The 26,386-nt window shown below is 52.4% G+C and overlaps 2 protein-coding genes across 4 annotated transcripts; one reads left to right on the forward strand and one right to left on the reverse strand.

The window, feature by feature from the left end:
* Positions 1 to 5,905: 5,905 nt before the first annotated feature.
* On the reverse strand, positions 5,906 to 18,097 carry Znf598 (zinc finger protein 598, E3 ubiquitin ligase). Of its 3 annotated transcripts, none has more exons than XM_078024421.1 (12): positions 17,849 to 18,097; positions 11,436 to 11,548; positions 10,857 to 10,986; positions 10,351 to 10,562; positions 10,035 to 10,252; positions 9,464 to 9,572; positions 8,936 to 9,120; positions 8,680 to 8,758; positions 7,749 to 8,509; positions 7,148 to 7,313; positions 6,893 to 7,043; positions 5,906 to 6,800 (listed from the first exon to the last, which is right to left on the reverse strand). In XM_078024421.1, exons 1-12 carry the CDS (start codon positions 18,080 to 18,082, stop codon positions 6,447 to 6,449), a joined length of 2,712 nt encoding a protein of 903 aa, XP_077880547.1. In that variant the 5' UTR covers positions 18,083 to 18,097; the 3' UTR covers positions 5,906 to 6,446. The 3 variants fall into 3 exon arrangements, with proteins under 3 accessions (XP_077880547.1, XP_077880548.1, XP_013219454.3); XM_078024422.1 differs by having other exon boundaries at positions 7,749 to 8,377; positions 9,455 to 9,572; XM_013364000.4 differs by having other exon boundaries at positions 9,455 to 9,572.
* On the forward strand, positions 18,081 to 24,500 carry Npw (neuropeptide W). Its single transcript, XM_078024732.1, has 3 exons — positions 18,081 to 18,193; positions 23,377 to 24,069; positions 24,304 to 24,500. The coding sequence occupies exons 1-3, from the start codon at positions 18,081 to 18,083 to the stop codon at positions 24,422 to 24,424; spliced, it is 927 nt and encodes a 308-aa protein (XP_077880858.1). The 3' UTR covers positions 24,425 to 24,500.
* The last annotated feature ends 1,886 nt before the right edge of the window (positions 24,501 to 26,386 follow it).

Below are 26,386 nucleotides of genomic sequence, written 5' to 3' on the forward strand. Positions count from 1 at the left end.
GATTATAGACGTGAGCCAGCACACCTGGCACTGCTTTATTTTTAAGAGTATAGATCAATGGCATTAATTAAACTCTCAGTGTTGTGCACCCATCATCACTGTGTGTTTCCAAACTTTTACATCACCTTACTAGGAGCTTGTACCCATCAAAAAGTCACTGTCTAGTCCCCTTCCCTGCAGTCCCTGGTAACCTCTAGCTTGCTTTGCAACTCCATGAGTTTACCTAGTTTATTTTCATTAGGTGGGACCATAATATTTGTCTTTTTTTGTGTCCAGCTTCTTGAGTGTTGTTTCCAGTTCCCGTGCTATAGCAGGTTTTGGTGCTTTGCTCCTTTTTTATGTGGCAGCATAACATTCTGCTGTATGGATGGACCCTTTTGTTTATCCGTTTGTTGAGCTCATTCAGGTTATTTTCATCTTTAGGCGATTAGGCTGTTGTGAATAGTGCTGGTGAGCATATCCATATCCATTTAGTTTTGTTTTTAATTCTTTGGGGTATAGACCTAGGAGTGGAATTATGGGGTCATATGGTAACTTTTGGATCAATGGTACACTTTTAAAAAAATATCTTAGTATTGGGCTTATTTTTTTTTTTGAGAGATAATTTTTTAATATTTATTTTTTAGTTCTTGGCGGACACAACATCTTTGTTGGTATGTGGTGCTGAGGATCGAACCTGGGCCGCACACATGCCAGGCGAGCGCGCTACCGCTTGAGCCACATCCCCAGCCCCCAGTATTGGGCTTATTGATTGATTGACTGATTGATTGCAGTGCTGGGGATTGAACCCAAGTTCTTGCACATGCCAGGCAAGTGCTCTGTCACTGAGCCACATCCCCAGCGATGCTACCCTTTTGAAACCTGCTTCTTTTTTAATACTTTGTATGTGCATTCACAAAAAATATACCATTTGGGGTTTTTATCAGCATACCATGTTGCACACTTTTTTTTTTTTTTTTTACCTCCTGTGTATTTTGGGGAGTGTCTGCTTTGTCACATTTAGCTGTGGCCCATCCTTCTCCAGCTCTATGATAGGTCCTCGCCCTGTCTGCTCACAGATGGTTGCCAGGTGTTCCCAGCATTTTGGTTGTCTGAAGACAGTGCTGCATGGAGCTCCTGATTTGCTCAGGGTCATTGTTTCTCCAGGGTTTATTCTAGAAGGATCCCAGTGTTCATGGGCTCTGAGCACTTGCTGGCTCTCTCTCTCTCTCTCTCTTTTTTTTTTTTTTTTTTTTTTTCTTTTGATACCAGGGATTGAACTCAGGGCACTCAACCACTGAGCCATATTCCCCAGCCCTATTTTGTATTTTATTTATAGACAGGGTCTCACTGAGTTGCTTAGCACCTCACTATTGCTGAGGCTGGCTTTGAACTCGGGATTCTCCTGCTTCAGCCTCCTGAGTCAGTGGGATTATAGGCGTGTGCCACTGCACTTGGTGCTCTCTTAAAATATATATATATTTAATTATAGATGGACACAATACCTGTATTCTATTTGTTTATTTGCAATGCTGAGGATCAAACTCAGTGCCTCACACTTGCTAGGCAAGCACTCTACTGCTGAGCCCCAGCCCAGCTGCTCTGTTTTATTTTAGGATCTTAAGGTGAAGAATACCATCTCAAAAGTTAGGGAAGACATATGATGGAAATAAAGACCGTATTACTTGCAGGTTCTGGGGACACAGCATGCCTAAGTGTATGGAGAGAAGGAAGGGTTCCCATGGGCCAATGCTGTCATTAGGGGTGGGAGTTCTCCCCATAGGTATCCTGAAGTGAGGTTTAACCATTGGCGTGGGTTGCAGGTCACACAATGACTGAGGTGGAAGTTGTGGCATTCTGCACTGTCCATACAGGGACTAAGGGTCAGTGGGACTGACAGAATTCATCTAGCTGTGCCCCAGGGACGAGGTCACCAGGGAGCAATTCTAGGAGGCAGATACCTGGATGGATGATATTGAGGGTCTCAGGTGGGGCAGGAAGGTGTAGGACTGGAAAGTGTGACTGGTCTGAGGAAGTCCAGGGGTGTGTGTGCTGGGGATTGAACCAAGGGCTTTGCAGAAGCACGCAGGTAAGCCCCCCACCACTGAGCTACACCCCAGCCCCGCTGGATGTAGCTACAATGGAAACCAAGGTAATGTAAACAAAAGCTACAGCCACCTGTTCCCAGCCCCAGGCAACACCTGCAAGCTCCAGGGCATCCTGGTGGCCTGGGTGCAACCATCTCCTTGAGTTTCATTCTGCCGTCCTTGTCATATGGGGAAAAATTTTTTTGGAGGTAGGAGTCTTCCAGTGTTGCTCCAGGTTGGCCTTGAACTCTTATGCTCAAGTGATCCTCCCCGCTGGGACTGTAAGGCTGTTATAGAAATTCTAACTGTGGGTGCAAATCTCATTTTCATGGTTTGATTATTCACAGCCCTAACAAGGTTGTTCCTAACCCCCCAGGGTCATCTCCAAAATTGCCCTTTATGTTATTTTTAATGTTGTTTTACAAATGTTTTTTTCCAAACTTTTTATTTGGAAATAAGTATAGATTCACTGAAAATCAAAGGGGAAAAGTACAGTGAAGGGAGAGGAAAGGGGGAGAATCATGAATTGTAGTCAATTTCCTGCAAGTAAGAGTTTGTCAGGATGAACCCAATTGCTATGTATAACTATAAGGCTGAGGAAGGAAGGAAGGAAGGAAGGAAGGAAGGAAGGAAGAAGGAAGGAAGGAAGGGAGGGAGGGCACAGTGAGTTCCTGTGCACTCTTTTTTTTTAATATTTATTTTTAAGTTTTGGGTGGACACAATACCTGTATTTTTTTTTTTTTTTAAATGTGGTGCTGAGGGTCAAACACAGTGCCTCATGCATGCTAGCTGAGCTCTGCTCTGCCTCTGGCCACAACCCCAGCCCCTCATGGGCATTCTTTGTCCAGTTTTCCATGGGAGGATCTTGTTCTGCTGCAGTGTAGCCACAGAACCTGCTGTTGACCTCTGCAGTCCAGAGAACTGGTACTGGTGACCAGTCTTACAGGGACCCATCTGCATTTGCACATGTGAGTGGTTCTGAGTTGTTTTCTCAGCTATATAACCACACCCACATTCACAGTACAGCACTGGTTATCATGGCCCAGCTCCCTTGAGCTCCCCTCCAGAGTCCTGCTTCCCCTCTGCCCCAGCCCCTGGAAACCATTAATTTTATGATTTTAAGAACATTACATGAATAAAATCATACAGCTGGTAACCTCTCGAGATGGGCTTTATTCACCCAGCATAATTCCCTTGAGCTCCATCAAATTGTGTATATTAGTAATTTGCTCCTTTTAATTGCTCAGTATTCCATGGCAGGTATGTACACAACAGTTCAACAATTCGCCCATTGAAGGGTGAATTGGGTTTGTTCCAGTTTTAACGCAGTTACAGAGAATGCTGCTATGACAGGGACGAGGTTTTGCATAATTGAGCATAAGTTTTTATTTCTCTGGGATATATGCCCCAAAGTGCAATTGCTGGGTTGTACAGTAAGTGCATGTTTAGTTTTAAAAAATGGAAAACTACTTTCCAGCTTCTTTAATTCCCTCTAAGCTTTTTTTTTTTTAAAGAGAGAAATTTTTTTTAATATTTATTTTTAAAAAAATTTTCTGCGGACACAACATCTTTGTTTGTATGTGGTGCTGAGGATTGAACCCGGGCCACATGCATGCCAGGTGAGCGCGCTACTGCTTGAGCCACATCCCCAGTCCTGTAATTCCCTCTAGAATGTTAATACGTATATATGCCACAGTTTCTGAATGGAGAGGGATGAAATATGTCCCCACCATCCCTGACAACAGCTCTCCTGTCTTGGGGGCCCCATGTGTCCTGCCAGGGACAGCTTGTGCATATAAAGCAGGTGTGTGTGTGCACATTCCTTTTCCTAAAATGTTAAAATTTGGGATCTTTATATTTAGAACTCTAATCTACCTTTAACTCAGCTTATAACTGCTGTTTTTATCATAATTTAAAAAAAATTTTTTTTTAGTTGTAGATGGACATAATACCTTTATCTATGTATCTACCTAATTTATTTATTTATGTGGTGCTGGGTTCAAACCCAGTGGCTCATGCATGATAGACAAGCGCTCTACCACTGAGCCACAGCCACAGCCCATCATTACAAATTTATTATCCACTGAAGAAAGGCCAGTTATTTCTTTTTTTTAAAAAAAGATTTTTTTATACGGACACAATATCTTTATTTTTATGTGGTGCTGAGGTCTGAACCCAGTGCCTCACATGTGTGAGGCAAGTGCTCTGCCGCTGAGCTGTAACCCTGGCCCAAGTCCAGTTATTTCAATCTCAGTAACTTAAAGAGCATCCTTCCCCACTGATTTATAATACCAGCTTTCCCCAATGAAGGATTTTATAAATGCATGGATCTGTGACTGCATTCTCACTGTTCTCCCAGTCCCTCCCTTGTTGGTATAGCAATATCATACTAAATAGACCAATGTACATTGTTATCTTGATATTTTCTAGACCATGAAATCCATTTCTGTGTAATTTTTTTTTTTTTTTTGGCGCACCACCATGCTTGGCTCTGTGTTCTTTTTAATCATCATCATTGGAGTCCTGATATATCCAGATGTGGAATTTTAAGTATTCATCCTGCTCAGTGCTTGGTTATATTTCCCCTTCTTCAGTGTTGGGAAAGCTGTCATGATCTCTCCAAAGTTTCCTTTCATCACTCTTCCTAGAGCTGAGCTTCCAGAGCCCCATTCCATGGGCTCTCCTTTCTCCTCGGTTCTATCCTTTGCCATATGGTCCTAGGGAGATCTTCCCCAACTGGTTCTGCTTGCTTCTGAACCCATCTCTTGGAATTTAGTCTTAAACACATTTATTTTCTAAGATTAAGATTCCTAATTGCTGGGCCAGGGATATAGCTCAGTTGGTAGAATGCTTGCCTCACATACACAAGGCTCTGGGTTCAATCCCCAGCATCACACACACACACACACACACACACACACACACACACACACACACACACACACACGATTCCTCTGGCTGAATGAAACACAGCTAAGACCCATCTTGAGCAGGAATTTTTTTTTTTTTTTTTTGAGGGGGAAGGTACCAGAGCACTTAACTACTAAGCAACATCCCCATCTCTTATTTTATTTTGAGACAGGGTCTTGCTAAATTGCTGAGACTTACCTGGAACTATTGATCCTCCTGCCTCAGACTCCCAAGTTGCTGGGATTACAGGCATGTGCCACTATGCCCAGCCTAAATGTGTCTTTTTGTTTAGGTTTACCTTTAATAGCTTTTTTTTTTTTTTTTTTTTGCCCTGGCCTGTGGATGTAAACTTCAAGCCCTTGATTTTTTCTTTTTTGGTGCTGGTCATAGAACCTAGGGCCTCATGCATGCTAGGCAAGCACTCTACCACTGAACTACCTTCCCCAGTTGGAGCCATTCTTTTTTTGGGGGGGTGCGGAGGGATGGTGGATTCTAGGGATTGAACTCACTCAGGGGCATTCAACCACTATTTTGTATTTTATTAGAGACAGGGTGTCACTGAGTTGCTTAGTGCCTCACTTTTGCTGAGGCTGGCTTTGAACTCATGAGCCCCCTGTTTTACCCTCCCGAGTGGCTGGGATAACAGGCATGCACCACCAAATACAGCTCAAGCCATTCTTGAAGATCAGTTTCACTAGGTATTCGAGTGTTCCATCAAGCATGACCATGTTTGGTCCTGGAAGGTGTGGGCCATACTGGACCCCCAAATTAGAGCTGGGGTTGGTGGCGTCTTCCTATCAGCAAATCCCGATTTCATGCTCTCCCCAGTGGGCCTTCCTCTACATCTGTGCTCAGTAGCCGGCCTGAGTCTGAGTGCCCCAGCCTCAGGGTATGCTCAGAAGGCAGAGAAGCTTGGGACACCAGCCATGTGCAGTACTGCAAAATAAATTTATTTGAAGATAAACTGTCTTATAAAAGGTCAGAGGCAACTTGAGATCCCAGATTCAGCTTGTCTCATACAAAGATTCAACTTCAAATAGCACAATTTTGTCTGCTTTTAATCCCGAACACTCTTGAATTATGAACTGTTCACACGACACACTCGACATCCAGCTCCAGCACCGGGGATCCACAGCTTTCAGCTTAGGCTCAGCAGGGCCCAGTCTGGGCCACAAAGGCCTCTGGTTGTGACCATAAGCACAGGTCCTGACATCCCAGCCCTTCCCTCCTCTGGCACTTTCCAAAAGCACAAGAATACAAACCAAGAACAGCCCACTGCTGAGCAGGGAATGGAACTTCTGCATGATGGTGTGCTGGACCTTCCTGATGACCCCCTGGGCAGGCCTGGCCAACCAAGAGGCCTGAGCAGCAGCCTCACCAGGGCCTTACCTGGCTACCTAGCAGCCAGGAGGAGGAAGGAAGGAGAAAGAGGTGCACAGGTGTGACAGCTCCTGCCTACACTGGCAGGAGCTACGTGATGATCCTGGCAATGGCTTGAAGGGAGGGGAAGTCATCGTCCCGGGCAGCGTGCAGCGCCTGGTGGCTACTGACGTCGCCGTGTGCAAGCACCTGCTGGCAGGTGGGGCACACACAGCAGTCCAGGCCCACCTGCTGGGTGCTGGCCTGCCACGCGCTCTTCTTGTTCCTCTTAGATTTGGTGCCTGGTGGCTTCTCACGGCTGCGGAAGTCCGTGTGTGCAGACAGCAGTTCCTGCTGCTTGGCTGTGTCAGGCAGCAGCACCAGCAGCTCACTGAAGATCTTCTGGAAGTTTTCCCCAAGCAGGTCTCGGCAGCTCTTGTAGTACTGGGCTGCGGATATCATCCCCTGCCACCCAGAGAGCAACAGCTGGTGGCTTCCACCCAGGCCCAGGTCCAGATGAAGACAGCCTAGCCTTGTCACCCCATCGCCCACCTTACCTGTCTGAACTCCCCCGAATGGCTCTTGAACTTGCTGAAGCGGGCCTCGTCGCTCTGCACAAAATTCTTGATAGACTGGATGAGCTGCAGGTTCCTCTCCCGAAAGTTCTCAGGGACTAAATAGGCCCGTGGTGTGGGTGTCAGCCTGGGTCTGGGGTCAAGACAGGAGGAGGCTTCAGCTTTTCTGATGGCTGGGGGAGGTACCCTTCTGCCAGCATCCCCGTGGCAAAAGGCCAGGCAGCCTAGCACACTTACGCTTTTGTGGTGGTGGTAGTGGTGGTAGTGGTGGGGCTGGGGACAGAGGCTGGGTGGGGACTGGGCAGGAGGCTGGAGAAGCCAGGGGGCGGTTTGCTGACAGGAGGCGCCAGGCCAGGTGGGGGCGGGGGTGGTGTACCCTTCAGGAGCACCACAGTGTTGAAGCCTGCAAGGTGGCACAAGATCTCAGGACATGGCCCTTGCTGGCCACACTTCCCACAGACTGCCTAGCCCACTGTGTGAGCCTCCTATCCACAGGCCACACCTCCCCCTAGAACAGGCCCACATATTGTGGGCTCACTGAGTAGCAACCCTGGCTCATGGGCTTTCAGCATGACAAGGCCCATTTCATAGGAAGAAAAGGGACAAAGAGGTTAAGTAGTGATTTGTGGCAACTCAAGGTGACCTGGGTCAGGGATGGTGCATCTACACCCAGACTGGGCCCAGACAGCTGGACAGCAGCGCACAGGCTCTCTGCACTGGGCAATTGGACATCTGCTCTACACTTCACACCTGACTGTGTTCCTTGCCTCCAGTCTCATGCTACTACCCTGGCCCCTCCCAGATACCCAAGGGATTGGCCAGGGCTGGGTGCTCATACCTGGGGGAGGAGGCATCCTGGGTGGACAGGGGCCTCCCAGTGCTGGGAAGTCTTCCTGGGGCGTGGGGCAGGGAAGGGGCCCCAGGGGCCTTGGGAGCCCCGGGGGTTCTTTGGGGGTGCTCCGTGCCAGGGCCGGCCCCTCTGTGTGTCCATTGACGATGACACCTACTGGCCCTTCTGCTCTACTCACAGGAGCTTCAGGGGCCTGCTCAGCCCCAGGAGGCTTTGGGGTACGGTCAGAGGGCAATGGTGGGGATGGTGTGGCACCAAGCTTCTCAGAGCCCACCTTCTTTTTCTTGCCAACCTTGGTGGAAGTCTGCGTGGAGGCTGGCCCCAGCAGAGAGGCAGCTGCCCCAGTGGGCATGCTCCGCAGCTCCTGGGCACCAAGGCCACTGCCCTCCTCCTCTGTAGGGGGCAGGCCACCCTTTCGTCCACCCCTGCTCCCCTTCCCAGCCTTCCTAGAGGTCTGGCTACTCCCGCCAGCAGCCTGGGCCCCTGGAGTGGGTGGAGCCCCCTTCTTGCTGCAACTGCTGTTCCAGGCAGAGATGAGGCTTGGCGGGGCGGTGCTGGGCTTGGATGCAGAGGATACCAGGGCAGGGAAGTCCTCCTCCTGGAAGGTGTTTCTGCCCCTGGCGGGACCAGGATACACCAGCGCTAGCCCCATAGGACCTGGGACTGCCGCTGTGCAGCAGGAGGAAGTAGAAGCACAGAGACTGGGGAAGTCCTCATCTTTGAGCTTTGGAGTAGATAGCAGGAGGGTGCTAGGTCCAGGGAGGGAAGTGGTGGTTAGTGGCTCAGCAGGTCCTGGCTGGCCCTGCACTACCCACCACAGGTGCTGCTCCCCCCCCCCCCGCTGAGTGGACCCTATTGAAAGATTCAGGACCCTCAGGACCTCTGGCTAGAGTCCCCCGATCCCAGTTCCCATACACACCTTGGAGGGGTAGGCCCAGGGCCTGGGCCTGGGCAGTCTTCTTGGCTCGCAGGACCATTTGTCGAGGCTTCCTTGGGGCCTAAGAGACAGGAAAGGACACCAGGTCAGGATGTAGGGGTGGCTCTGAAGGAATGGAGAACACAAAATGTTTACCCACCCCCTGGGAAGGGCCCTCATAGTCCTGGGCTCCAAGCTGGCCAGGAGCTGCCTGCTCCCCTCCTAGGGCTGGGCCTGCCAACAGGCTGGCCTGGCTTACCTGGGCCTTCACCCTGAGCTCGGGTTAGGCGCCGGGGGCCGCGGGGCTCCTCAGGCCCCCGAGCTACTGCCTCTTCCTTCTTAGGCCTGCCAACCTCCTCCCGGTCCTCGCTCCTGCGGATCTCCTCTTGCTGCGCAGCCACTGAGGCCCGGATGGCGGCTGCCACTTCTCGGTCCTCTTCTTCCCTAGGATGGCAAGGGTGGCCTCAGGCTGGGTGAGGCCCAGGGGCAGCCTGTTGTAAGGGTCCCTCCTGGCCCAACTGTGCTGACTTCCTCAGTGACACAGGCCCTTTCACCACTTCCACCACACCTGTTCTGGGTGTCTCTGGCTAACACTGAAGGGAAAAGAAAGAAACTGCTCATTGAGGATGCTGAGTGGACCCTATTGAAAGATTCAGGACCCCCAGGACCTCTGGCTAGAGTCCCCCGATCCCATGCCTACTCTCATTTGGGCTGCCAGCCATGGCCACCACCTAGGGATGGTGGCAGAAGAAAGTCAGCGGCACGCAAATCCTCCCACCTCTTGTACCTCCAGCTTCCTCGGCGGTTCTGCTGGGCTCCACGCCCGCTGGCCCGGCCCGCTCGACCCTGGCGGTTGTACCTGTCCACCTCCTCGTAGTCTTCACCACTGACGACCCCTGTGGTCAGCACAGACTGTCAGTATCTGGGGCCCTGGCAGGCAGCAGGACTGAAAGACCTGCTGTCCAGGCCACACTGAGACCAATGCTTTGGCCTAGATGGCACAGGCTTCCCCAGCCCCCACAGTTATGAGTCTGGGGAGAGGCACTTCCAGCATGCAGTGCCAAGTCATGCAAACAGCACAGAGAGAGAGGCCCATGCCCCACAGCCCCAGGGCAAGATCCACAGAGGGCAGGACTAAACCATAGTGACCTAGAGACCCAAAGGGCAGCAGCTGTCACAGTGGTCTCAGGTGCTCAGGAACTGTGGGTGAGTGAGGCTATGGATGCTTAGTGGGCATGTCCCTCATCCCCAGCAGAAACATGGTAAGTCAGATGGGAACCTGGGTCTGAGGCCTGCAGAGCAGGTGCCAAGCCCTAGGGCACCCAGGCCAAGCTGGAGCCTGCAGGCGTCTGACTCACCCTCGCTCCGTCGTGAGTGCCGTGGTGCAAAGCTGAACTGCAGGTCAATCTGGCGGTTCTGGCGTGCCTCAGCACGGCTGCGGCTGTGGCAGGCAGTCCGGTGCGCCTTGAGGTCGATCTCAGTGCGGAAGGCATGGGTGAACTGCTCTGTGCTGCAGCGGCCCTCCTCACACAGGAAATGCTTCTCCCGGAAGTGCTCGCGCAGGTATGCATAATCGCTGCCAGAAACAGGGAGCAAGGGGAGTCAGCAAGAACTCCAGTAGCTGAAGGCACTAGCCATGCCCAGCTAGGCCTAGGGGCACCTTTGTGTGCCCACCTGTAGTAGTCCTGAGCCCCATCCGAGTCACAGAAGTGACAGAAGTAGTGGTCTCGGCGCAAGTGCTTCAGCAGCTCATCATTGTCCAGGTAGCGTTCATCACAGAACTTGCAGAGTGGGTGTCCACGGTGTGATGTGTCATCAGGGTCCCCTTGCATGCGGTGCCGAGCCAGGTCCTTGCGTGAGTACCACTTGCGCTCATATGTGAAGATCTGCAGAGAACAGGGACTGGGCATGGGGTGGTAGCTTGGCCTACCTCTTCCTGCTGGCTAGCAGTGGAGGAGCAAAGGCAAAGAGCAGGCTCCAATGGCCCCAAAGTCCCAAGCACCAGGGGTTGGCAGATCCAAGGACCCGATGGGCACTCCTCCCTGCCCAGGCAGCCTTGATACTCTGGGAGGTCAAGTTGTCCTGGGTTGCAGCAGCCAGTGAGGATCCCGCGTAGCTGTCTGGCCTCCATGCACCCCCCCCCACATACCAGGATAGCCCCATTCCCAGGGCAGGCGCACCTTGAGGTGCTTCAGACACAGCTTGCAGCAGAAAAGCTCATGCTGCTTCCGCATGTGCTGCTCCAGGTCCCCGAAGAGGCCGAAGGGCGGCAGCTGGGGGCACTGCGGGCACTCATGCTGCAACAGCTGCCTAGGGAGACACCAGAGCCACCCACCATGCCAGGCACTCATTGTTGCTGCCCAGAGCAGGGCCACTCACCAGGCCCCTATCTAGCAGTCAGGAAGACAATAAATATAGAGTACAATGCTTAATTCCAGCCCTGGGCCAGGGAGGGGGCCACTCAGTTTTAGTGCCATAGATTTATGGCCCCCAGGCAGCAGAGGCTATGCCCACCCCTGCCATCTCCACTGCCAAACTAGGTGGGGGATTTGGGAGCTCCCTCTCACAGGAGAGGACTCTAAGTTTCAGAACGGGAAGCAGCCTACCCAACATCATTCAGCTGACCCCTGGAGGACCTGGCCCTGACATCAGCTACACCTCAGGGATGTGAAGAGAACAGGAGGGAAAAACCCACCCCCACCACAAAGGGCCACACACACACAGGGCAGCTGCAGACCATCTGGCTAAGGATGCCTCACCTGTACAATGCAAACACCTTTCCATCTGCAAAGTAGATGTCATATTTCTTCTCGTGCTGCAGCTGGTGGATGGGGATTGTGGCAAAGGCAGGAAGCTTCTTCCCAAAGACCACCTACAGACAAAAGTGAGACAGTGCTAAGCAGGACCTGGATGGGATGTCTGTGGATGCAGCAGACAGGGGCTAGTCCTCAGGGCCCAAAGCAGGCAGCAGCCTGGGTTCCCAGGCTAGTCCTAGCCTCTTCTCCCATCCCAAGCCACCCAGGATGCTGCAGGGACAACGACACAATACCCAGACTCTCCACCAGGAGGCAGCACAATAGCACCCTAGAGCAACAGGGACAGGCACTCAGAAAGGCTGAGCATTGAATAGCTGTGACAGGGAGCAGGGAAGAATAAGTTCCAGACAGTAACTAAGAAAATAATAAAAATTGCTGGAGTAGGATGCAACAGTGTCAAGGCCTGGTCATCCTCCATCAGCAACCCTCCCCCATGTTTCCATAATATCAAGGGAAAAGTGCTCCCAGGGGACTGACATGTCGAACCACACCTGCCTGTCATTAGGGGCTGAATTGGGAACAGGGAAGAGCTGGGCATGGCCAGCAGGTTGGTGTGGAACCTCTGCATCAGGCCAAGTCTCAGGGGTCACTAGTACCTGCTGGAGGACACCTCTTCTCTCCCTTCCTGTAAAGGCTGGGGGCAAAGTCACTGGCCTTGTGGTGCTCCACAGGCCTTCTGCACCAGACTACAATCAGATGGTGAGACCCTAATCCCAGTTCAACCAGCATGGCCTAGTCCTCTACAGCCTTAGGCCTTTCTCCCTGACGCCCTGTTTCCTTCATGAAATCTCTATGGTGAGGACCCTTAGTGGTCCACTCCCATAGTGACTTTTTTTTTGGGGGGGGGGTACCAGAGATTGAGCTCAGGAGCACTTAACCACTGAGCCACATCCCCAGCCCTTTTTGTATTTTACTTAGAGACAGGGTCTCACTAAGTTGCTTTGCACTTCAATAAGTTACTGAGGCTGGCTTTGAACTTACAATCCTTCTATCTCAGCCTCCTGAGTCACTGGGATCACAGTGTGCGCCACCGAGCCCAGCCCCACAGTGACTCTTGCCATCACACTCTCTAAGTGTCTCCTCTCTGCCACTGCTCCCTGAGCCAAGTGCTGGTTATGCACCTCAGCCTAGCCCTGATAACACTGAGGCCTTACCAGCACCTGGGAGACATCCTTATCTTGGGAAAGGCCACATCAAGGTCATCCCTGTTATGTTGGGGTTTAACTAAGGAAAATGTTTGGGACCAGAATGGACATGAACTCCAGGCAGCTCAGAATTGCCAGGAAGAATGAACCCCATGCAGGCTCATGGCCATATACTGCCACCAGCACTAGGGTGACCAAGCTGGTTCCCTGGAAAGTTTGGGGGAGAGCCAGAAGAACTCAACTCCACTTCTGCCATGACACACTTAAAGGAGAGGACACCAAGACCAGGTCTGCCCCATTACCCCACCTATCCTGGGGAACAGGAGGCTTTTCTTCTCCTTGTTACCCAGGGGAAGGCTGGGTGGGAGTCTGATTCTGTGTCCTCTGCCATGTGCTGAGCCCAGGTTGGTGCCTTCTCTGCAGATGGCCTCTTGCAACCATCTTTAAGTGGTAGTCACAGATCCATCCCAAAGGCCCAAATCACAAAAGCTGGAAATCACAGCAGGGTCCCCTTATATCTCTAGTTTTCTCATTCCTTGGCAGGTCCTCAGGCTCTGTGTGGGAAGGTCCCCAGGCCCTGTGCTGGCTGGTGTCCTGCAATCTGCCTTGGTGCAGCTGGTGCCTTGCTCTGCTTTCTAAATGCTCCCAGGCTACATCTCAAGACAAGTACCCACTAGGTGCAGGTGACCATGGGCCCCCAAGATGCCGCTCAGAATAAGAGCTCCTGTGAATGTCTGCGGGGACTCCGGGACACCAGGCAGGGTCACACCCCCTCAGCTTCTTAAGGCAGCACACAAGGCTGATCTAGAAGTCTTTATCTTCAACAAGGCAGCCAGAAGAGCAGCCCAAGGAAACTCCCTGAGGCTGCCAAAAAGCATCCACGCCCAACAGACATAGCAGAGAAATGACTTCCTTCTCCAGCAGAGAGCCGCGCCAGGACGCCCCCATCCACTCTGGCACCCTTCTTAGTTACGCATTCAGTTCTGTCCTTGATGGCATCTCAGGCTCCTATGGAAGAGCCCCATCTGCCCTGGGGTTGTGGGCACCCTTTCTGGGCAGCCAGTCTCTACTGCTGTTCTGTTAGGGTGCTGCCTATGTGCTGATGGCACCAGGGCACACTGAGGGGACTGACTTCTCTATCCTTGCCATGGTGTACACCCTGGCATCCATGCCCTAAAATGCTGGCCCTCGGCACACCCATAAAACAGCTCTGTGGATAGCCTCTGAGGCCAGGGAAGGTGCAGGTCAGGGGAGGCAGAAAGACCATATGGCAGCTTGGGACAAGATGGGACCAGGAGCCCAACAGTGCCCTTTGTGAAGGCTCTGGGGTAGAGGGACTGCAGTGCATGTACAAGGATATCAGGCCCGTACCACCTCATATCACTCAGGTGACAGGATCAAGTAGCACAACAAAGTGAGTGATGGGTGTCAAGAGGCCCCTGAGCAAAGTCTGCATGCAGGGTCCATTTGCAGAGCAGGTGGGGGCAAGCACTAAAGGTCCAGCAGATCCCAGAGCATTCAGCTCTCCTGACCAGGCTGAAAGACGGGGAAGGGGGCACTAGTTTGGCTCATGGACTGGAACCACACGAAAAGGCTTGAGAAAGGGGCCGTGGGTAATTCGAGCCCAAGGTAGGAGAATAAGGGCTAGCAGATCTGGAACCACAATGCCACAAGGAAAAGCTAGCTGTGGGGCTGGGGATGTGGCTCAAGCGGTAGCGCGCTCGCCTGGCATGCGTGCGGCCGGGGTTCGATCCTCAGCACCACATACCAACAAAGATGTTGTGTCTGCCGAGAACTAAAAAAAAAAATAAATATTAAAAAAAAAATTTTAAAGAAAAGCTAGCTGTGGTTAAGGCTATAGGAAAGAGATAGGAAGACCTGCCACGCCCCCACCCCAACAAGCAGGGAGATCAGGATTGTCCATCCACACCTGATGAGCGAATGATGGCACAACAGTGCAGCTGGTGTGGCCAGAATCCCCATCTCTAGCAGATGGGGAGGAGGCAGCAAGTGTCTGAACAAGGACAAGCACAAGGGCACAGTGACTAGGCCAAGGAGAGGCAGGAATATACCAGGGATCTAACCTGCAAGACCCTCCATCCCTGCAGATACTTGATTGAGGCCAGGCTGGGGTCGGAGGAACAAGGAAACTAGTGGGAGATGACTGGCCTGGGGCTTCAAAGGGAAAGAAACAAGGCAGGGAGATGGCAGCTCTAGATCACCCATGGGAGAAGGTCACAGGTGTGAGGACAGAGGTCAGGCTAGTCCTAGAGATGAGGCTGGGCCATTCTGGGGAGCTCTGGGTGGGCTATGCAATAAATGACTGAGGAGAAGCGGGGATTTCTGGATCAGAGTGTCTGCCTAGGGGCCTTGTGACTCCTCATTCCCAGAATGCAGGAGGCATTCATTAAAGAATGAAGAGAAACCTAGGCATGGTGGCACATGCCTATAATCCCAGCACCTCAGGAGGCTGAGGCAGGAGGACTGCAAATTTAAAGTCGGCTTCAGCAATTTAGCAAGGCCCTAAACAACTTAGTGAGACCTAAATAAACTATAAAAAAGGGCTGGGGAGTGGTTAAACACCCCTGGGTTTAATCCTTACTATTAAAAAAAAAAAAAAAAAAGTGAAGAGTGGACAAAAGGACACGTGATACAAGTACAAACAGGAAGAAGCATGATGAGGGACCAGTCCCCGGAAAGGGTAACCCCACGTGTAGAAGAACGAAAAGGTGGAGGCTGCTGGATATCACTTCAGAGACCACCTGAAGAGTCCAAATCCTCAAGGAGCCTAGTTGGGGACAAGAGCAGGGCTAACCTTACAGAGAGCCAGGAATGCAGAACTACAAGGAGGAGCACTAACAACTGAAAAGTATAATCTGAGTCATCAGGTCCTGCCTGCTGACCTGGGCCTTGGGGTAAACCTGGGCTGGCCTTTAGCCCTTCCCTCCCATTTCCAGCCTGTGAGATGGGGGTGTGGCAGCACTGGTGGCCTACAGGGGCCATTAGGACTCCTGTAACAACACCAGTGACAGGACAAGGTGGAGAGTGAGGCACAACTGCAGGAAATGGCCCATGAAAAAGGTGCATCCAAGGAAGGACAAGATCTCAGGGAGGGGCTTCATCACCCACAAAAAGCTGGGCTTCTGCTGTCTCATCAAACAGCAACCCACCTCAACTTCCACTGCAAGCACCTGCCACACACCCAGATGACCAGTAGCTGACAGGCTGTGCTGCATCTGCTCCCTGCTGCTCCCAGTACCCCCCCTCCAACAACAGGGACTGTACATAGAAGGTAAAGATACCCGGAATTAACCAGAAAGTCAAGCCTGCTGGTTTCACATAGCAGTTAGGCTTGCTTTCCTCCCAGTTTTCACAGACTTAGTTCCAAAAGGGAGGGTCAATCAAGAGCAGAGTTCAGGGGTTTAGGGTCACTGTGGGATTCCTGAGCAGGCCCAGGACACAGGACATACTCAGAGGATAGGGCTGGACTAAGCAAGGAAAAAGGAAAGGTGAGGGTGAAGCTTCTAGTCCACGAGTAGGTAGGAAACATTATGGATGGAGAAGAGAGGACCAAGCAAGCTGGGCAGTGGCATCAAGCAGCAAAGTCCCAGGACCCTCCCCCACCCCCCAGCAATGTGGGGCAGACCAGAGGAAGCTCAGGCTCGCAGAGGGGTACCCTGTGCCAAACCACACCCAGCCAGGGCCTGCTGACAGCTCATATCAACAGCCCCTGCCACAAATCTCTTGAAGGGTGTGGGGCCCACAGGAATGAGAGGACAGATGCTGGCTTTAGTGGCCATATGTGGGTGTTCATTCACTTCCAAAGACCAAAGCAAGGCTAGGACCTCATGTATAAAGATCTGCACAGTGCCTTCTTTCCTGGAAGGAAGCTACAGGAAAACCTGGCCAAGACTGGAAAGTATCCTCTGAGTAAGCCACAGGACAAGGGTTTCCCTGACTCTTCCCGCATCCCAAATCTTTCCCCATCTGTGTCTGTCTCTTTCCACCACATTAGAGACTAACAGTATTCCCCAATGCTTTTTCCAGTTGGGCAGAGTAAGTGTCTAGGGAATTGCTCACTGGATTCCAGCATCTCTTTGGTTCCTTTCACATAAATGCATTTGTTGTAATTTTTTTTTTTTTTTTGGTAGTATTAGAGATTGAACCCAGGGCCGCATCTATGCTAGCAAGTGCTCTATCACTGAGCTACACTCCAGTTCTTTTTATTTTGAGACAAGGCCCCATTCAGTTGACCAAGCTGCTTCAAACTTATAATCCTCCTGCCTCAGCCTCCTGAGTAGCTGAGATTACAGGTATGCACCACCAGGCTGAGAAAATGCCTTTTTAAAAAAAAAAAAAAAAAAAGAACCTATCCTCAACACTGCTGTCTCTGTGTCACTTTTAAGGAAAAGAAACTCAGATTCCCTGGCAGACGTCACCAACTGAAGCCTTCCATGAACAAACCAGGGGAATTTCACAATGCTGAAAGCAAACAGATCTCTAAGGGCATCAAACCAAGGGAGATCCAGCCGGATGCTCCCAGACAGCAGCTGGCATTTCTGGGATTGTGGGGAAAAGCTGCATGTGGCCTCTGACCCCTAGAGGGCTTCCAAGTCTGGACATAGTCAGAAACATCTCCCCTCCACTCTGAAAGAAAGCCTCAAAGCTGGAACTGGCAAGAAGGGGAAAACTTTCTAGCGCTTTTATCCCCAACAGCCAAGCATCGGGAGGAGTCAGGTCACCTCCACTCTACAAATGAAAAACGTCCGTGCTAGAAGTTGGCTTCGGATCATCAATGGGGCCCATAAACCCAGCGAGGTTTTAAATGCCCACAGTTCACGCCTCTGCTTCCAGGGTCATCTGCTTGCAGGAGCCTACCCCTGGAGGCTCCTCCTGACTGTCTTCACTCCATTGAGACCTGCAGAGGGCTTAACTCCCATAGAAGGATGGGTCAGGACGCTCTCGACCAGATCCTGCCCCAACCTGCGGACGGGGTACGGGGGGAAGTACCCAGGGTCGGTCCCCACGGGGATCGCTATTAATCCCCGCGCTCGGCCTCTGCCTACCTCCCACCAGACACCACAGTCGGCCGGGTGGTCGCGACCCCGCCCGGGCGGCACCCAGGCCTCCTCGGGGAGCGGCGGACAGCGGGAAGGCAGAGCCCTGGGACCGCCCCTCCCGCCGCGCCTCGCCGCACGGTCCCCGGCGCACCTGGCGCAGCTCCTCGCGGCACACGGCGCAGTAGCGCTGCTCGCACAGCACCCGCATCTTGGTGGAGCAGCGGTAGCACACCGGATGGTCGCAGCGGCCCAGCGCCGTGGCCTCCAGATCCCCGCAGCACAACACGCAGCTCCCGCCGCCCCGCTCGGGCGCCGTCGCCGCCGCCGCCGCCGCCGCCGCCTCCAGGGCCGCGCGCCGCCCCTCGGCGCCCGCCGCCGCCGCCATGGCCCGGCTTCGGCCCCCTCCCGGCCGGCGCGGCGCGGCCTGGCTCCCGGAGGGCCCGCCCCTTCCGGGCGACGTCACCGCCCCGCCCGGCAACCGCCCCGCCCGACGGAAGTGCGCGCCACAACTTCCGTCTAGGCCAGGCGCCCGCTAGATCGTCGTTCCAGCACCGGCCGCTCTAGCCAGCGCTGGCTGCTCGGAGGACCTCTGCCCGTCAGTCTTCCCCACCGGGGGTCCCAATGCAAGGGACACCGAGCGTGTTTCACACCAACCACGAAGAGTGTTTTAGTGTAAGTATCGCTCAAATACTGATGGGTCATACTTGTACTAAAGTATCAAAGCCTGTGTTTATTTGAAATCCAAATTTAATTTGGGGTCCTGTGTTTTTATTTAAGTCTAAGAGCCAGGGCTTAACTCTGGCTTAGAGGCGAACGCTTACCTAGAATGCCCAGTCCCTGGGTTAGATACCCAGCAACACAAAAAAAATAATTAATTTAGTAACCTTGTCAGGAACCCACCACCTCTCTCCAGCAGGAACACACCCAAGCTTCTCACTTGGCACCCGCCCCAACTTCCTAAGCAGAGGCAGATACCTATTCATAAAGCCATCCCACTAGAGAAGGGATCTCGTGTCCTCTTGGTAGCTCATCACACCTAGCAGGGCTTGGGGCCTAGTGCAGGGAATGTTTGAATGGATGGTGGCAAGTCCGGGGCTTCAGGTTTCTGCATCTGTTTGGGGGGGCCTCCTCCCTGCCTTTGCAATGAAGGGAGGCAGGTCTAGATCCAAACCTGTCAAGAAAAGAGCAGCTGTGGGGGAATGAACTCGGAATCAGACGGAAATGGTCTCTGAACCCCAGTTCTGCCACTTCTGAGGTCCTCTGGTGACCTTTGTTGGCTCTCTGAGACCAATAACTTCCTCATTTGCAAAGTAGGTCACCATACCAATTAAACCAGGAATAATGGCTGCATGCAGATGCCATCTCACCTCCACAAAACCCCACTAAAAGGACAGTGATACAGTTTAAAAAGCTATTAGTCTACCAGCACAGAGAAGGATATAAACACATTTTTGGAATGACAAAAGATGAAGGAAAGTGACTTATTTTACAGAACATCCTAACACCCTCTGGGGAGCCCTAATGAGAAGTTTCATTCAGAACTATGGAGGTGGGCTGAAGTGGGGGACTGCAAGCAGGAGTATATGGAAGTCTATGCTTTGAGCTGGGAACCTGAGCCCTCCTCCCAACCTTCTCTCTGTATCCATCTACCCTCAGTAGGAGAGGGTTAGGATTAGGGGAGGATTTTCTGCTGGAGAAATGGACCAGCTCCACCCCATTAGAAAAGCTGCCTGCTACCCATCTACTGACAGCAAAACCCACCATTCTGCAAGTTCTGTCCCCACAAAAAGTACTTTCAGTATTGTAGGGTTTTCTCAAGTGAGAGCCAAGGCCCTGCAGACCTATAAGGAAAGCAGAGTGCAGAGTGGAAGACACTACCAAAACAGACAGACCTAAAGAGATAGAGGAAACCCTCAAAAGAATGTGTGTGTTGTTTTGGTACTAAGGAATGAACCCCAGATGTGCTTTATTTATTTATTTTTAAGAGAGAGAGAGAGAAGAAAGAGAGAATTTTTTTTTGAGAGAATTTTTTAATATTTATTTTTTAGTTTTCGGCAGACACAACATCTTTGTTTGTATGTTGTGCTGAGGATCGAACCCAGGTCACAAGCATGCCAGGTGAGCGCGATACCGCTTGAACCACATCTCCAGCCCCCACCAAATGCGCTTTAACACTGAACTGCATCTCCAATCCCTGCCTTTTTTTTTTTTTTTGTACCAGGAATTGAACCCAGGGGCACTTAGCCAGCAAGCCATGTCTTATTAGAGACAGGGTCTCAGGGCCTCCCTAAGTTGTTGAGGCTGAGTTTGAACTTGCATTCCTTCTACTTCATCCTTCAAAATTGCTGGGATTACAGACATGTATCACCATGCCCAGCCCTTTTTTTTTTTTTGGGGGGGGGAGGGGGGACAGGGTCTTACTGTGTTGTTGAGGGCCTCATTGAGTTGCAGAGGTTGCCTCAAACTTGCAAACCTACTGCCTCAGCCTCCTGAGTCACTGGGGTTACAGGCATTGTGCTACCATGCCCAGTATAAAGATCTATATTTGAAGGCTGTGGCTGTGGCTCAGAGGTAGAGTGCTTGCCTAGCATGCGTGAAGCACAGGGTTCGATCCCCTGAACCACCTAAAAATAAATAAAATGAAGATATTGTGTCTATTTACAACTTAAAAAAATGTGTGTATGTGTGTGTGTGTGTGTGTGTGTGTGTGTATATTTGAGGGCTGGGGTTATAATTCAGTGGTAGAGCACTTACCTAGTACACACAAGACCCTGGATTCATCCCCAGTGTCAAAAAATAAAATATAAAAAAATAAATGGGATTGGGGATGTGGCTCAAGCAGTAGCGCACTCGCCTGGCATACGCAGGGCGCTGGGTTAGATCTTCAGCACCGCATAAAAATAAAATAAAGATGTTGTGTCCACCGAAAACTAATAAATATTAAAAAATTCTCTCTCTCTCTCTCTCTCTCAAAAATAAAATAAAATAAAGCAAGAGCCTGTGTCAAATAAATAAATAAAAGTCCTGGGATGTAGCTCAGTGGTAAAGCACCCTAGGTTCAGTACCCAGTACCAAAATAAAAAGAAAGAAAGATGACAAAATAGATTTCTTCATGCATCACATCCTCACTGCAGAGCTCCTGCTCAGGGCCAGATACTGTGCAGAATCCCAGCCACCACCCCTTGCTTGCTTTTCTCCCTACCCCAGTGCCTTTATTTTATTTATTTATTTTTATGTGGTGCTGAAGATCGAACCCAGTGCCTCACAAGCACCAGACAAGCCTTCTACCACTGAGCTAAAGCCCCAGCCCCACCCCTTGGTTTCTAAGAGGGGCTGTTGTGTGAAGGAAAGGAAAGGAGCCCCAGGGGATGCTGGCTCCTATGAGCTACTCCTCCTCCAGTGGAGCTTTGGTTCCAAACCTTTGGCAGGGGAGCATAAGCCTTTGTCACTTAGCCCAGTGAGCTTGAGGTAGGACAGGGCACAGAGCCTCTCCTCCCCTGCACTTCAAACTAGGAGTGTGATCTAGTGCTCTGCTCCCTAACCCAGCCCTGGGCTTCCTCCATCTGCCTTTGCACACCCCTGCTGACAGGCACCCCCTCCTTTGTACTCTCTGTGCACCCTGATATTTTCACTCCCTGAAGCCACAGACATGACAGAGGAGCCAGTTGCTGGCATCCCAGCCTCAGCAAGCTGCAGCACACTGTCGTGCTGCAGCGTGTTTTTCCCTTGTGCCACACTTTGGTTTTGAGATTTATCCATACTCCTTTTTTTTTTTTTTTTTTTTTAATCAGTAGATCCCACATAAAGCACAATTGATGTTTTCATATTGATTCGCGTTCCTCAGGCCACCTCCAGGGGGCGCTCTGGACCCTTCCCAGCCTGACTGCAGTTCCCCTGGGTCCTAGAGCGCAGCGAGAGCTGGTGCCTAGGGATTCTGGCAGCCAGGCTCTGGCCAGCGTCGTGCTGCGCTGCCCGCCCACCTCACACTTAAAGCGGGTTTTCAAAGTTGAGGGGCCACCTGGGAGCGCGGCGGGGCGGCGGGGGCTGGGAGCTTGCCTGGTCCCCGCGGTCCTCCAGGCACGCAGCATCCAGGCACGCAGCTGGCTCCCCTGCATCCTTTATCAGCGCCATCGAAGCGTTTTCCCTGACAACTTGGGGGTTGGCCAGCCTTCACAACAGTAGCAGTGGACCCTATCCATAAGCAACTACTGGGTGCCAGGCATGGTGCTAAGACCCACAACTGGATTGTGAATGCGACAAGATGACAAGGTGGCCACCATTACTATCCCCAGTTTCAAAGGAGGAAACAGGAAAGGTTGTGGCACTTACCACCCCCACCCCCACCGCCATCACCATCAAACCTGGGACAGCTTCCAACCTAGTTAACTAGGCTCCAGGGCCGGGTTCTGAGTGGTTCTGGGTGGCCTTTGGGGGGATTGCCAGGATACCCCCCTCCCCTGCCATTGGCTCCTGCTGCCTTAGAAGTGGGTACCTTCCTCTGTCCCACTCAGTCCTTCTGTGCTCCTTTTGATATGAATCCCTTATTCCCCCAAATTGAGGCTCTCCGCTAGAGGTCTGGGTTGCAACTCATTCCTTCCAGTGTTTGCCAAACAGATAATCTTGGACAAGTCATTCTTCCTCTGCCTTCAATTTCTCTCTGGTAAAATGGAATTTATTATAATGACACCTCATCGCACTGACTTTTTGGTTGGTTTGTTTTTTGTAGTGCTTAGGATCAAACCCAGGGCCTTGCACACGCTAAGCCAGGGCTCTGTTGCTGAGCTACATCCCCAGCCCACTCATGACAATATTTGAAGGTCAAAATAAGGTATTTGATGATCTCAAACAAGATCCCTGGGTATCTGAGACCTAGGGGGTACTCCCGAATTGCCTGGTTGCCGTATTTTGAGGGCTGATTTACCCTGGACTGGATGTCAGGAAAGACCACAACAGGCTGTACTCTCTGGGAGGGGTGGGTAAGACCAGCTCAGGCAGGCCTAGACCAGGACCATTTCAGTAGAGTCCTGAGGATGCACAGAAGTTTGCCAGGTAGAGACAGAAGGGAAAGCTGTTCCCAGCACAGAAAAGGGCAAATCACGGATTGTTGGCTTAACAAAAAGCATTGAAATTGACTGGAGTGGTCTCAGGGGAAGAGATCTGTGACCAGAGAAGAGGCACTGGAAATGGGCAAGACCCTTTCCTGCCCTGTTCTGGCTGAGGGTACCAGGAGGGGCTGCCTGTTCATCCTTAGGGAAACTAAAGATCTCAGGAATGCTTGATGTGGCCAAACTTGGTGTTTCCAAGCATTGGTCTTGCTACAGAGAGGAAATGGGTTGGGGGAGACTTGAGAGCTATATTAACCAGGACAAGGACAAGTCTCAGAGAAGAGCTGCAGAGAGAGGTCTTGAATGTCACCAGTGCCCACCACTTCACTTTCCTGTTATCTATCCCATGAAACTGCCAACTTCCTTCTCTTTACTCTGCTAGTGCCCCAAGTGCAGGAGCTCTGGCCAAGGGAGCATTCCTTTGTCCTTGACCCCCTGCCTTGTGCTGAGGCCCAGAGTTCCCTCCACATCAGTCCCACTCCTGGGCAGAGAAGGTGGAACAGAAGTGATGGAGTAAGCAGGGGCGCCCCCAGTGGGGCCACAAGAGCTGTTCTAGCCAGAGTGTCACTCAGTGAGATGCTCTGAGCAGCTTGGACTTCCTCTTCTCCTCCCCCGCCTCAGGCCTTTGGGGATCCCAGCAGGTACCTCGGGGGCGGGCCCAGGCGGGGCCACCCAGCGGTTATAGTCGCACCCGCGCCTTGAACCAACTCCTTGCCTCTAGCCTCCTGCGCTCCTGCACTCCAGACCACAGTTCTTCGCATACAGACCCAGACTTGTGTGTTGCGGGTCCGCCCGATTGGGCGGCAGTCAATCTGAGCGCCCTGGCGTGGTGCCCGGGGGTGCGGGGCCGGGGGCTGGGGGTTCCTGCTATCCGGCCGCTACTCGCGTTTCTGCTGCTCCTGCTCCTGCTCCCGCTGCCCGCCGGAGCCTGGTACAAGCACGTGGCGAGTCCTCGCTACCACACCGTGGGCCGCGCCGCGGGCCTCCTTATGGGGCTGCGCCGTTCGCCCTACCTATGGCGCCGCGAGCTGAGACCGGCTGCCGGGACCCTCACCTGGGAATCCCTCACCCCGGGCCCCACGGCCGGTAACGCTCTCGCTCTCCTCCGGCTTCCCTCGCGGGTACGGGAGCTGTGGAAGGCTCAACGCAAAAGCTCTGGGGCTGGGCTCCCGGCCCGTGCGCCCCAGAGCCCGCACATCCCTGAACTCGCGGCCGAACGGAAGCTGCGTCTGGACCTCCAGTCCTGGGCCTCTGTGGAGTCGGCCAGGTAAGTGCGGAGAGGGAGGAGGCCCGGATAACAGACAGCGGCGAGGGGAGTCTTGGGAGGTCTGAGTCCAGGTGCCCAAGTGAACAACCCGTGGTTCTATCCTTGGTTCTATCCCCGACTGCGCTCCAAAACGGCGTTTGCGAAGCACTCTACCCTGCAACCTCAGCAGCAAGTGGAGGGTGCTTGGCCCACTCCTCAGAGACCTGCTGGTTGGTTTTTTTTTTTTTTTTTTAGACACTTTGGAGAGATGTCTCTGGCCCAGCCGTGGTCGCTGCAGAAAACTGCCTTCGCCGGCCCCCGCCTGGTCCAGAACCACCCTGACAGTATTCACTACCAACGGCGACCCCGCGCCTGACCCAGAAGTAGTCGCTGCTCTTCCAAGGCACGCAGCTTGAAGCCAGCCAGGTCAATAAAACCAACCTGATATCTGCGCCCCCGCTTGTGACCCTTTCCTCGCGGCTGTGTACTTTGCATCTGCTTCAGGGCGCACATAGCTGTGCCCACGCCGAGGCAAATGTCAAGAGCCCTCTCCTGGGCCAGGGAAAGCCCCTCCCCCACCAGCTGCAGCAATGTATGTCCTTAGGGAGAAAGGAAATGAGGGAAAGCAAGGCAGAGATTTTGCCGAGGTCTGGGTCCCCTCCTCTGGGAGTGTTCCCCTCCTATTCAGGGATGGAATCATCAGACCAGGTCCCACTGACTCACGGCTTCCTATGGGGGGTGAGGAACAAAGCAGACCTGCTTGCCTCACCCCATCCCTGAGGTGGAACGGTGGGTGAATCTGCTCAGCAGAAGCCCCACCAAATGCCCTTCTATCTGCCCTCTGGCCAGGCTAAAGAGAATGTCTCCCAGCACTGTGGGGTCTGCCTCCAGCCCAGGCAGCATACCCATATTTTGCCCATCTCCCCACCTTAATTTTAAGCCTGGATCTCCTAAAACTCACTCCCTCCCTTCAGCCAAAGGCTTCCAAAGGGTTAATAGGAATCTCCATGATTTCCTCCTAGGGAGGAAAGACCCCACCTAAGCTAAGCTCCCCTACCCACTCTCCTCAAGGGCCTCGCTGCCATTTACCATCCTCTGCATTTCCAGTCAGAGTTCTCACTCCTTTCCAGCCTCCTGCCTCCTCTTCGACATGCTTCAGTCTAGGCCCTGCCCCCCACCTCAAAATGCCTGGTTCATTATGCCTGATGCCATCTGTCCTTGGAGCTTGCTTTTGGCCATGTTGTAGGGTGTCCCCTGGGACCAACCAGCAAAGATTGAGGACAGGTGGCTTCAGGTCTGGCACCTTGCTCTGGCAGTTCCTTCTGACCTCTTGGGTATATCCTTCTCCCTACTTGGTCCCCAAATGTGGGTGTTCCTTTTTATTCCACTCCCCAGTTCTTATTTATTTATCCCAACTATATTTATTTATATCCATTTCACCCAGATGGCTGAATGAGGAGCAGCTAGGGCATCTCCCACTTGGCAGGTTCATATTCCACATTCGCCTCAGGGATGGGGTGGGCAAGGAGGTCTGCATTGCCCCCCGCCTAAGAATCCATGGGTCGATTCATCAGACCCTGGGATCTGGTCTGATGATCCCTGAACAGGAGGGGAACCCCTCGAAGTGCTTTCCTAGATTCTCTCCTGGGGAAAGGGGCCATCATGGACCCATGAGGTGGACCTACTCTCCTCCCTCCAAGCCCACTCCCACACTCCTGCCTCTAGTCCTCACCAAACCTGATCTTTCAAAACATGAGTGTACTGACCTTGTCATCCTGAAACACACAGAACACCAAAGGCTCCCCCTGCCCATGGGACAGTATTCATGTTGGCCCTGTACCCAGGTTCATTGCTCCCTCTGCTTCCCTCCTTCCTCCTGCAGACTGCAGAATAGCCCAGAGCTCCTGCCCTGAAGGAAGACTCCAGGGCCCCTGCTGGGGCTAAATACTCTTCAGGGGCTGCTCCAATCTGGGCCTCCCTTTCTCAGGCTAGGGTTCACAAATTCCAGTTTCCCTGGGCCTCAGCAATATTTACCCAACACTTGCCAATGTCTAGTGCAGAGTGGTCCATAAATATTTGGTCACAGTTCTGGGATAGTTGGTGAAGTTGTCTAGAGGTACCCTGGGTCAGATAGGTGGGTACAGGTGCAAGGTGTAGGGGCTGGCAGAGGCCAGGCTTCTCTGCCTATCACTCACCATGGCATGCACATTTAGGACCCTGAAGTAGCCAGCCCCAGGGCTGATCCCGACCCTGTAGAAAGATGACCCAGAGTAGCCTCCCGCACGATGCAATCCCACATATTTCCACCAGGAGGCGCTGCGCGGTTGCTGTAGCGGAC

The sequence above is a fragment of the Ictidomys tridecemlineatus genome, chromosome 10, assembly GCF_052094955.1.
Source record: "Ictidomys tridecemlineatus isolate mIctTri1 chromosome 10, mIctTri1.hap1, whole genome shotgun sequence".
NCBI lineage: Eukaryota > Metazoa > Chordata > Mammalia > Rodentia > Sciuridae > Ictidomys > Ictidomys tridecemlineatus.